We start from the raw sequence: 12,543 nt of genomic DNA on the forward strand, positions 1-12,543 counted from the left end.
TTCGTCGGAGATCCTAAATTATCCAATAAAAAAAAACAAAAATGAAAATCTGGATGGTTTGTGGTGTGTGAAACTGGTATTAAAAAGGGTATATATATTATTAGATGTGAAAATTAACATCAAATGTACATTGGCTTAGTGGCAACACAAAATGGTAATGTCCCATATGCGCCTTGTTTGACTCCCCCTGGGAGCAAAATTAATATGTATTTATAATGTACAAATGTTGGCCAAAAAAGCAAAAAACGAAAAAAAAAAAAAAAAAATCGGTCCCGCCATTTCAAATGGAAATGGCGGTAATGACAAAAAAAAAATTTTAAAAAAAAATAGCTGACCAGTCACGATGTGTCGTGACGTGTGTCAGAATGGCGGCTCATTCCCGCCGTTTCAAATGACGGGAATGAGGAAAAGGACAAAAAAAATGGGTCATTTTGGTGAATAATTTTCATAGGGTCAGACATGATATTTTTTTTACAAAGAGGGTCAGAAAAAAAAAATTCTTCCAATTCCTTCCATTATATTATCCATGACCTATTTCTAATCAAGACCCCATGAAAATTAGGAGTTAAAACAATTTTGATTAAAAAACAATTTTTAAACGTGCATTTTTTTAAGTTTCTTTCCACATGGTTAGCGAACTTGAGCTCATCATATTATCTTAAAATGCCTTCTAATAAATATTGATCTTCAATTTTCATATCCTAAGTCCTCACATGATGTCTTGTTTTACGGATTTATCTGATTTCTTAATAAAAAGACTCAAAATACCTATAGAGATGCATGATTTCGGATAAAACTGAATTGCAACGTCTCAAATGAAAACAATACAAAAAGTTCCTCTAACCATCGACAACTCTACTGTATGACTTCTAATTTGCCTTGAAATACAAAAAAAAATAACTAAAAAGATTATCAAAATATCATATGATGTTCCATCATCAGTTCCCATATATGCAATGATTCTCCTTGAGCATTCCCTTGTAAGCGTGTCTTGCTGATTGTTCTCTTATTTCAATAAAATCCTATAAAATCCTGGTTGTTACCTCTTTGTTGGGCTCCTCATGTATTTCATTACGCACATTGTGTGTGATTTTTTTTTGCTTTGTTGTTGTTAGGGCTTCTCGCACATCATGATCGTGCCACCGCCAATATGTTGATGGAAGTTTCTTTCCATAAACATTATGCCTCCAACAAAACAAGGAGATCATCTGACATGTTCCTTCACATAGGCCCTTGTAAATTTTGATGATCTATCTCTCATGCTATTACTGAAACTTTGCATCAAAGGGGACTCAGTTTGCATTAAACTCACACAAGACTTATAATCGAGGTGTGGAAATTTACATGGAATGGTTATGAGTGAAGGAGACAAACCCTTAACATCTCGAGATCTCTCGTCGAAGCTGCAAACAATTTGGAAGGATTTTGGACAATGGAGGTTGATTTCTCTTAGTCGAGGTTTCTTTGAATTTCATTTCACCAATCCTGAAGATAAGATGAAGCCTGGTCAACTGGTACCTATAATTTGTGACCAGGGTTGTTCCACCTCTCAAAGTGGGAATCTGATGGTGCAACAAAGAAGATATAGTGTTTGGCCACTACGATCGCATTCTTGTCAACATTGACCTACCAAAGAGAATCTTTGATGGGGTGATGGTAGAGCGTGAATGATATGCATTCTATGTTTATATTTTTTACGAAAGGTTGTCTGAGTTTTGTTCTAATTGTTTCACCACAGAACACTCAGTTTCTCTTTGCAACAAGTTGTACGTAAAAAACAAAGAGAATAGGGTGAATCTGGATAAACCCAAATTGAAGGGTGATTCTTCTTCCTGACCTATTACCATTGGAGATGAACAACCTCAGGAGCTGGAAAAAACAATTCAGTTCAAAAACATGTATCCCTCTTATATATAGATATACCAAGATAAGATATATTATTATGACGCAAGTTACTCTTAACTGTGATTTCATTTAAATAAACTAAATATAATTATATCTACCGAAAAAATAAGTGGAAAAACTAAATATTATTATCAATTACATAAACTAAAGATGCATTATTATTACAATAGTTATCCTTTGGAGGTTGGTAAAATTGAGCATTTTCATGTTAAATATCCCATGTACGATCCTCTTTTAGCGTGAATTTAAAATTTTTTAAGATAATTCTTCATGCCACAAACCGGTCCGGACAGCCCGGTTCAAACCGAGACAAACCCTCCCGGTTTGTCGACCGGCCAGTATGTTTTTTAAAACACCACTGCTAGGTACTTGTATTACATGATATATATTTCATCCATCTGAAAGTTTTATTTGTTTTTTGTAGGGCTCTCTCAAAGCTTTGTTTAAAAACTAGCAACACAAATTTGGTAGCTAATTAACAGATTAGTGAAAATAGTCGCAACATAAAATGATCAAATTAGTGAAAATATTTCCTATCTAGCTAATTTGTAGCTAATCATCAATAAAATGTTATTAAGCTAAATCACAGTTATTTATAGATGATTTATATTTGTGTAGCTTTTCAATTTACAAAACGTTTTAATTGAAATGACCAAATACGAATCCTTATCAAAATATGGGGAGAATTGAATGCAACTCCTGCATTTCACATATTCATTCATACAACAAGTAATTCAGTTCCAATGCTTCAAAAAGAAAAGTACGTTCAGTTGCAGCTAATCAATTTAAATGTAAAATAAACATAGCATAATATTTAGTAGCCTTAATCAGTAATACTATAAGCAACCGATGTCCGCATAAACTGTTGATTGTTCTCAGCGACCATAAAACAGAAACAGAGCAACAAAAGATAGCTGAGTTGGATAATGTAACTACCTCAACAACTCAATCATCATCATTCATCATCAATCGCTGTCTTTCTCAGCTACTCTACCTTTCGACAGTGCTTGTCGCATGGAGCTACCAATCATAGAAAAGATGGGCTGCAACATAGGCGCCAGTTGCGTTTGCACAAAAGAAGTCATCGCTGTATTTACAGCTTCCTTAATATATTCTTCAGTTGGAGCTACAGTGCGGAAGGGACCAGCTGCAGTATGGGAGGGACCACCAGCATCTGCATGTGAAGTATACCTGGGTCCAGGATTGCCAATAACTAAGCTAGGAGCTTCATAAGCTCTCCTCTTCTTATTCATACCCGACACCTCTGCCCAGACTTCTGAATCAAACTCTGGATGCATGGAAAAATCTTCTCCATACTTTTCCAACATCATAGTGTCATATAAATCCTAAGACAATATATCAAGAATAATTTTACCACATATACAAATAATTAACTATATGTAACATCACAAATATAAATAAATTAAGGGAAATGCAGGGCACTCTTTAAAAGTCTAAAATAGTAAGTTAATGTTCTTCGATGCATTGGAAATTGAACTATTTGACTTTTTAGTAAATAATTTCCTAATTAAGAATCTTTAAAGAGTGCCCTTAGGGCACTCGATAGCAAGACCCATAAATTATTTATGTAGCATCCATATAATATATTAACTTGTGCGCATTATAAATTAACTTACGATCAATTTCTTTGAGCGCCGAGATATATATCCCCCATCTTTACTCTTATGAACATGAGCGTAAACATCTCTATAGGAAACTTCTTGCTTCATCTCTTCCTCCTATAATTAACATTTAGTTTAGTGGACTGTATGGGAAAATCCCAAAATATAGAGCATATAAGTATAATTGTATATAAAAATATTGTATATATTTATTATTTACCATCCTCTTCTTATGTTCTCTAAAGCTTATCGAGCCTCCGGTGTGCAACGCTGAATCAGGTTTGGCGGCTCTATTGCATCGATTAGCATCCGACTTCTTCGTCCACTCTGGTTTCAACCAGATGTCAACCAAACCATTCCATACTTCTGGCTTCAGTCCTTTGGGCCCATGCCCCTTGGTATCGGCTAAGTTTGTTGAGTTCACCTGTCGTAAGGCCGTTTTTCTAGCATTTTTTAAATGATCGGGATAGCGGTCCATACATGTTCTATTCCACACTATTCTTGCAATATTGCGTTCAGAATCCGATGCAAAATTGTATTTACCCTGCACCAATATATAATATAAATAAATTTTCTAAAGATAAAATAAAATGATGCTAGAAAACATAACTACTTACCATGAATTCCCTAAATAACTCATCCTTCATTTCAATTGGATAATCTTTCCACTTCGCAGCTGCAGTAGGCATCCGTGCAATCACAGTAGATATAATTTCACGGGTAACACTTTGGGGAACAAACCTCCTCCTGCAAGGGATTTAAACTCTAAGTAAGAAATTGGTTTGGCAAATTAGATATGGCATGATGCCAGTAATATGGTATGGTTTACATTGGAGTTGTGTCATCAGCTAGGTTGGCAATTGACAAAGTCTACTATACATCAATGAATATAAATATATTCATTTGATGTCATGTTGCTTGCTATACTATACATGATGGTGTGGATGTCATATCCATTTACAACATGAAGGGAGTGCTGATTATGTACATGATTACATATCTACTTTGCTGGATAGTTCTATCATGTCAGACAATTTATCACTGATTTATTCCAACTGGCATGTGAAAGAGGTAAAAAGCCATAATGAGATAATTGAAGTGCATAATTTTATACAAGATTATACTCGTATATTCAGTGTTGTCAAGTAGCAGCTATAGCGCTTACCGTAATAAAATTTGAACAAATCGCTAATATTCTACTATACACTCTTTAGTACAAAGTGTTGTGAACATCCATGAGATTTTTCCTAATTCACCTTACAAGCAATAAACAACATACGAAGAACAATTAGTACAAAAGTGTAGAAATCATGTGTAACCACAATAGCAGTTTGTGATCTACAGCTTTCTCCTACAAAATCGTGTCTCATTGCATTCTACATCACTTACATTTCATCAACCTCTCAAGTCAGATCTCTTCAGTCTAACATCGGCAACAAATTTTTCTTCAACAATATATATTTTCAAGTTCCTCTCTAATCACATGTAACTGTATTTTGGGCAATAAAACAAGCAAGCATGTGTTTTTAAAATGGCTTAAGAATACGATTACAAACATTTAAGATACAATTTGAGATGGCATGTCTGTAGCAAGTATACGGTCTTGAGCTAGTACATAAGCAAAATCAAAATGCTTTTGGTCCAAGAGACTTACGGGTTAGAGTTATCCTCGATAGATATAACTTTTCTTCTATCAATTCCTACACCAGATCTTCCACAGAAAAGCAGTGAAGTTGGGTCGTTGCCTGGTGGATGGGCTGGGTGTGGGTCAGAATCTGAAGATGCACTGTCCATGCTCCCATGATTGGAAACTCCGGAATTGCCTCCATTACATTGTTTCACATTATTTGTGTCAGCTACTTGTTGTCTGAGTGATTGTTGTTCAATACTTTTCTCCCCAATGAGTTCCATCTCTTTATCTCCCCCATCATCATAGTCAGGGTCTTCATCTTCCCCATCATCGTAGTCAGAGTATTCATCACTCTCTCCGGAACTAACAGCAGTAAATTTCTGCTTATTATTTAATGCAGTAAGCCCCTTAACCAGTCCTTCCTTTGGGATCTTGTTCCTGTCATTCTTCATACCTGTAGAACAATGCAAGCTGTTAAATAACACATGCCAAGTGCCTGTCGATTATGCCAATCATATACTTAAAAGAAATTATATATGTCGTGTTGGAGATTTCCAGGCCTCACAGCTCACCACACCTTGACATATATATTGTGAGTAGAAGACTAAGTACAGAAATGAAAGGTTAAGCTTAACTCACTCTTTGTGGCAGAAGTATCACCTCTGTGAAAGAATGTAGGGTGAGCATTCTGCCAGCTATCACAGTCGGCTGCAGCACCTTGAAGTTTCAGGATAATAAAAAATACCATTACATCATTAGAGCAACGGAAAATTACTGCTTTGCAACATAAAAGACAATAAATAAACCAATGATATATTTGGGTCACATGTTCTACAGTCTAAGAATAACAGTTTTTTTTTTTTTTTTTTTTTTATGTTATTTGATTACAACAAAAGCATGAAGGCAAAAACTTGCAAATCAACATATGCCATTACAGCAAGCAACAAGCAGCATATGCAAGCATTACATAAAGTGAAATACCTGGGGAAACCAAAGTATGTGCAGCTGCTGCTGGTGAATCAATGCATGATTGAGAAGGCCCTGGTGGATCACTACGACCTCTTCCGCGACCACGTTTAATTCCTCTACCTCTGATCGTCATGTTAAATGCATTTATATATAACTTGGTCTAATTTTTAAGAATATATTATGAAATATATCAATATAGACACACTACAGCTTCTACAAATGCATGGCAAGAACTGTATAAGTTTTTTGTTTATTTATTTCCTGATAAATCAAATCATAAACGATCAAACAGAAAGTGACAAATGACTTACGGGTTAGAGATGCCCTCTACAGACACGACCTTTCTCCTATCAGCTTCTATATGGGATCCTCCACTTGATGGCCTCACATTGTGGGAAAGTCCAAAACTGTCTTCAATACATTTTTTCACATTATTTGCAATAGCTGTCTGCTGCTTGAGTAATTGTCGTTGATAAATTTTCTCCATGAGTTGTGCTTCATCTTCACCATCACTATAATCATCGTATTCGACATTGTGTCCAGAATTAAAAGCAGTGGCTTTCTGCTTATTATTTAATGCATCAAACCCCTTACTTAGTCCTTTCCTTTGAACTCTGTTATTGTTATTCTGAACACCTGTAGAACAAGAAATAATGAGATCCACGTATATGGATCATATGCAGTTACATCCTGTAAAAAGCACCATGTGGAAAGTGAAATACCTGTGGATACTGAAGTATGAGCTGGTGGTGGTGGAGGATCAATGCATGATTGAGAAGGCCTTCGTGGATCACTACATCCTCTCCCTTGACCACGTCTGATTCCTCTACCTCTGATTGCCGCACTAATATATTTATATACAACTTGGTCTTAATTTTATTAATATATATTGTGAAATATATCAATACATGCAAACTGCAGTTTCTACTTATGCATGGCAAGTACACTACATGTAATTTGTTTTTTTAGGGTCTTGCTAACAAATGTTCTAAGGGGACGTGTTAAGGAACCAAATACAGGAATATTGTCATGAAAAGAACAATATTTTAACTTTTAAGGAACTGAATACACCACTTTCAAGACAATATTTCTATTCTTTTATTCCTTAATAGGATCCTCTAGAGCACCTGAGAGCATTTGGCTTTTGTTATTTCTTTGCAAACCAAACCATAAATGATCAATCAGAAATGAAAAACGTCAAGTAATGAGTGACTTACGGGTTAGATATGCCCTCAACAGATATAACTTCTCTTGTATCAGTTTCTACATTATATCCCACACTTGATGACCTCACATTGTGGGGTCCAAAATTGGATACAATATACTTTTCCACATTATTTGCATTTGTTGCTTGCTGCTTGTGTAATTGTGGTTGAATCATTTTCTCTGTGATGAGTTCCAATTCTTCATCTTCCCCAACATTATTGGCATAGTGTTCATCATTTTGTACAGAATTAAAAGCAGTAGATTTCTGCTTATTAGTTAATGTATCAACCCCCTTACCCCGTCCTTTTTTTTTATTTGTATTCTTGTCATTTTTGACACCTGTAGAACAAGAATTAGGGAGCTCAACCAATATGAATCATATGCAATTAACACATTTATAAAATTAAATACCTGGGGTAACCGAAGTATGTGCTGCTGCTTGTGGCAGTGGTGGTGGTGGTGGATCAGTGCACAATTGAGAACGCCCTGGTAGATCACTTCGACCTCTCCCTCGACCACGTTTTGTTCCAATACCTCTGATTTCCATAATGAACATATTTATATACAACTTGGACTAATTTTTATGAGTATATTACTAAATATATCCATATATACAAACTACAGTTTCTATGAATGCATGGCAAGAACTCTACAAGTTCTTTGTTTATTTTAGGGTCAAACTAACAAGGGCCCTCATGAAACATTTTAAGGAACTAAATACGGGAATATTGTCTAGAAAATAACAATATTTTAACTTTTAAGGAATTGAATACACACTTCCAATTATTTTCAATTTCTAAACATGTACCGCTACAGAAATTGTCAGGATTTGGCTTTATATTTCTTGGTAACCCAAACCATAAATGATCAAAGAGAAATAAAATCAGGTGACCAGTGACTTACGGGTTAGATATGCCCTCTACAGATATAACTTTTCTCGTATCAGCTTCTACAGGATATCCTACGCTTGATGACCTCGCATTGTTGGAAAGTCCGAAATTAGATCCAATTAACTGTTCCACATTATTTGCATCAGTTGCTTCTTGCTTGTGTAATTTTGATTGACAAACTTTGTCAATGATGAGTTGCAATTCTTCATCTTCGCCATTATTGTCGCAGTGCTCATTCTGTTCAGAATTAAGAGCAGTAGATTTCTGCTTCTTATTTAATGGATCAACCCCTTTGCCCCTGCCTTTCTTTTGCATTCGATTCTTATCGTTCTTGACGCCTATAGATCAAGAAATAGGGAGATCAACCAATATGCATCATATGCAATTGCAACATGCAACAAGCACCATATGCAAGAACGTATAAAATTAAATACCTGTGGAAACCGAAGTATGTACTGGTTGTGGTGGTGGATCAATGCACGGTTGAGAAGGCCCTGGTAGATCACTATGACCTCTCCCTTGACCACGAGTAATCCGTCTACCTCTGATTTCCATGTTAAAGATGATTATATACAACTTGGTTTTATTTTTATCAGTATATTACGAGATATATCAATATATACAAGCTACAGCTTCTACAAATGCATGGAAAGAACTCTACAAGTCCTATTTCTATTTCTTGGTAAATCAAACCATAAATAATCAAACAAAAAAGAAAACCAGCAAGTGGCAAGTGACTTACGGGTTAGAAGCACCCTCTAAAGATATAACTTTCTGCCTGTCAGTTTCTACATGGGATCCTCCACCAGCTTCAATACATATTTCTGAATTATTCGCAACAGTCGCCTGTAGTTGTTGTTGATAAATATTGACGAATTGCATCTCTTCATCTTCACCATCATTGTAGTTATTGTCTTCATCATTCTGTTCAGAATTGAAAGGAGCAAATTTTTGCTTATTTTTTAATGCATCAAAACCCTTTACTGGTCCTTTCTTTTGAATTCTGTTCTTGTCATTCTTGACGCCTGTACAACAAGAAATAGTGAGATCCACATACTGGCTGCAAAGATGATAGTTACAAAGTTGAGAAAATTTGTTTGAAACCACCGGTAATGCTAAAAGGGTGACATAAATAAACTTCTACAAATGCAGAGACACGAGTTCACAAATTTAAGAAAATTTGTTATTCCAAACTAAGCATTTATAAAAGTCATTACCTAGGGAAGTGGAAGGTTGTGGTGGATCACTGCGACCTCTCCCTTGAGCACGTTTAGATCTTTTACCTCGGACTACCATGTTATGATATCTAGAAGCAACTTGGTCTTATTTTCATCTATATGTAAAAAAATCATTATTGTTGATTGAGATCATGTACTAGAGTAAAATGAATTTGATAATAAAAAAGACAGAAAAATGGTAGTAATCAAATAAACTTAAATTGCATGTATAATTTCAAGAGGCAAGGTTACAAACTACTATTTGAATCTCAAACATATAATTCTCATGTGTATCATTTATTATGCCCACTTCTTTCATTGGGGCATTTGTATCAGCTAAGAATTCTGCTTCAACTGCTATGAAAACATTGTGGTTCTTGTTCCTGTCTGGACCGAGGCTCAACCCAACATATGTTCTAAGTGGCACTTTGTCCAAGGCCCATAAGGACTATGGTATGGACCTTAGGCAGGACCGCACGAGAATGATGACCCCTGGAAGAGATTTGGACCCTTCCGTCCGGATCCGAGGCCAACCTCTCCTCGTCTGCTCACAGTTGTCCCTTGAGGACTACAGCTGTACCTCAAAGGACAGCTGTCCATGTCAAGGTTCAAGAGCCAAAACCCTAAACCTACACTATAAATACTAGCTTGTAGACACTGGGTCAGATACACTCAGTTTACCCTAAAGTACCTATCATTCCACGGCGCTTACTGATTTGACCGTCGGAGTATGTGCAGGTACACCAGCCCCATTCGCCCGAAGAAGAAGGCTATTGCTAGCAGAACAACCCAACTCAGATACCATTCAACGCCATCAACCAAAGATCTCAAGTCTACCAGGACTGGTTCTTAAGTATTTGCGATCTTAGTAATAACAATTAGCATCCTTCTCATTCAATTCATCATGTTCATCATCGAAACTCTAAGCTACAAAGAGTTTCTGTCAAAATTTGCAAGCTGCCCATCATTCTCCAACTAGCATTACATATTCTTTGTGGTTACTGCTAGTACAAAAGGCTCATTTAAGTGAAGACTTGCAGTGTATATATCTAAACAACCTAGAACACCGCATACGATGTTTTGTTACTGAACCACAAACTTCAACACCGATGTGCATCCACAATGATCACAGCGCAGTCTTAAACCTAACAGACTCATTAATACATCCATGGCTTGAAATATCTATAATAAAGCCTAACTTTCAAAATGCATCCGGATGAACGCACTAGGCCCAAAAGGGTAGTTCATAAACCCTTGTAGTTAGGGTTTAGGTTTGTTTTTTGTTTTTGAAAACTCGGTATCCGGCTTAAGAGGGATTCAATCCCACCGTCCATTTGTGTGTTCCTTCTATTTGAAAATTTTATGAAGAATCAAAGTTAAAAGTGATTTTTCTATGAAAATGTATTTTGCAATCAGCAATAAAAACAAGAGATGAAATTTGAAGAAATAAAGAAGAATGTTGAAAACAGAGGAGTGTAGAGATAGATACCAGATCTGGAACTTCAAATCGAGTTCTTCAAACTGAAACAGGTTAGATCGGAGAGATGACTGAGACCGATTGGAGAATCGAAAGCGATAGCAAAAGACGAGTGTTGTAGTTAATCCCTAGCCTTGTACTCGAAATAATTTGTAGCCAATTAAGCCACTAATAAAATTGGTAGCAATTTCATTCACCAAAATGAATTTGTAGCAATTTTAATGACTAAAATATATCAATAGTCCCACTAAATACGAATAGTTTGGATTTTGATCCCTATAAAAAAAATTTAAAAACGTTGTTTGAAAAATATTTATCTTTTTAAAATAGTACTTAGACTCAATTAAACGATGATTCGTCAGAATCTCGTCTGTATGGTAGTTGTTAACTATGCAACTTTGTTCAGATCTTTTTGATGTGAGTATTTTGTTAATTTACAAATTTTAAAATCAATTTAAAAAATAAGAAAATATATTTTTGAAATTAAAAAATGATAATATGTTAGTTGTTGACTCTGCTTTTCTCTACAATACCTTTCTCTTAATTATATCTTCCCATATACAAACTCTTGTTTTGATGATGTAGAAGCCTCCACTGGTGGCACGATGAGTTGCGTCGACCCTTCGCACCACCCTCTTACCAAATCTTCAATGATTCTGCTTCGAGCCACTTTCTCTTTGTCGTGTGGTGTTGACAGTTTTCTTGTTGTGGATCCCCTTGAGGTTGTGAAGCTGATTGGTTGTTTTTAACAAAATCAGAATTTTTATTATTGACAAGGGAAGTCTTTTATGTTTGTCTTGTTCAACCCATGTATGTTTCTCTCTCGATGTGAATGTTGTTTTTGCTACGGTGGCATGCTTGTGTGTGGTTCAACTTGTGTGCAATATGGGCTCGATTGTTAACAAATTTGGGTCGATTTATGTGGCTCGAGGGTATAGTGTTGGATTCATCCTTCGATATGAGTTCTATGTGCGTCAAGAGCTTTCATGTTCTTGTGATCCACTCATGTCCTTCACGAATGAATTGCGACTAGTTGGTCATAAATAGATATAAGTTAATTGTTGTTTCTCGTAGTAATGGTGGGTTCATGGATTTGTAATTGTGCTAGTGTTTGGTTTCAGTCATTGTTTGGCTCGAAAGGGCCTTTTGCTTGATGTTGTGGTACATTATTCTACTTCAATGTTAGCACTCATATCACTTGCCCTTTTTTAAACTCTGGTTGTACTCACTAATGTTCACAAATCACTTTTTTTTCAATCTTGTTTCTAGCTCGTACACAGGCTGGGTTGTGCTCTTGATAGATGTTCTTATGTTAGAATTAACTAGAATTTGTTCCACTATGATTGCTTTGTATGCCCATATCACCTATTTGTGACCTACATTTTTGTATAAATTTCCTGGATCAGGTTTACGCCTCTAATGTTTGTACCTCTTTTGTTTTTATTTTAATCTAATTTGATTTTGCCAAAAAATTTAGGCTTAATTACACTTTTGGTCCTAGTGTTTTGGCCTACTCACGAAACTGGTTATGCCCTTTTAAAACAGAACAAAACGGTCCTTCAATTATCATTTTTGTTGCATATTTCGTCCTACCCCCATTTTATTCTCCAAAAACGCAGAGAAATGA

At 35.8% G+C, this 12,543-nt stretch overlaps 1 protein-coding gene across 6 annotated transcripts; it reads right to left on the reverse strand.

Moving 5' to 3' along the window:
- Positions 1-2,580: 2,580 nt before the first annotated feature.
- LOC112421959 (uncharacterized) lies at positions 2,581-11,096 on the reverse strand. Of its 6 annotated transcripts, XM_039834256.1 has the most exons (17): positions 11,030-11,096; positions 10,929-10,992; positions 9,440-9,555; positions 8,965-9,247; positions 8,657-8,766; positions 8,236-8,560; positions 7,744-7,868; positions 7,344-7,671; positions 6,849-6,970; positions 6,438-6,762; positions 6,139-6,248; positions 5,797-5,874; positions 5,182-5,611; positions 4,145-4,274; positions 3,748-4,071; positions 3,543-3,644; positions 2,581-3,251 (listed from the first exon to the last, which is right to left on the reverse strand). In XM_039834256.1, exons 3-17 carry the CDS (start codon positions 9,516-9,518, stop codon positions 2,871-2,873), a joined length of 3,252 nt encoding a protein of 1,083 aa, XP_039690190.1. In that variant the 5' UTR covers positions 9,519-9,555; positions 10,929-10,992; positions 11,030-11,096; the 3' UTR covers positions 2,581-2,870. The 6 variants fall into 6 exon arrangements, with proteins under 6 accessions (XP_039690190.1, XP_039690192.1, XP_039690191.1 ...); XM_039834258.1 differs by having other exon boundaries at positions 5,818-5,865; positions 10,929-11,086; XM_039834257.1 differs by having other exon boundaries at positions 5,797-5,865; positions 10,929-11,086.
- Between the last annotated feature and the right edge of the window lie 1,447 nt (positions 11,097-12,543).

The sequence above is a fragment of the Medicago truncatula genome, chromosome 5 (genome assembly GCF_003473485.1).
Source record: "Medicago truncatula cultivar Jemalong A17 chromosome 5, MtrunA17r5.0-ANR, whole genome shotgun sequence".
In the NCBI taxonomy this organism is placed as follows: Eukaryota; Viridiplantae; Streptophyta; class Magnoliopsida; order Fabales; family Fabaceae; genus Medicago; species Medicago truncatula.

What these genes read in the sequence shown, in the direction of transcription:
- LOC112421959 (XM_039834256.1), bottom strand. Translation starts at nt 9,518, where the DNA reads ATGGTAGTCCGAGGTAAAAGATCTAAACGTGCTCAAGGGAGAGGTCGC. An exon ending in GTAGAGGGCATATCTAACCC is followed by an intron (nt 7,869 to 8,235) that starts GTAAGTCACTGG and finishes TATGGAAATCAG; the next exon opens with AGGTATTGGAACAAAACGTG. An exon ending in TGATACTTCTGCCACAAAGA is followed by an intron (nt 5,612 to 5,796) that starts GTGAGTTAAGCT and finishes ATTGTTCTACAG; the next exon opens with GTATGAAGAATGACAGGAAC.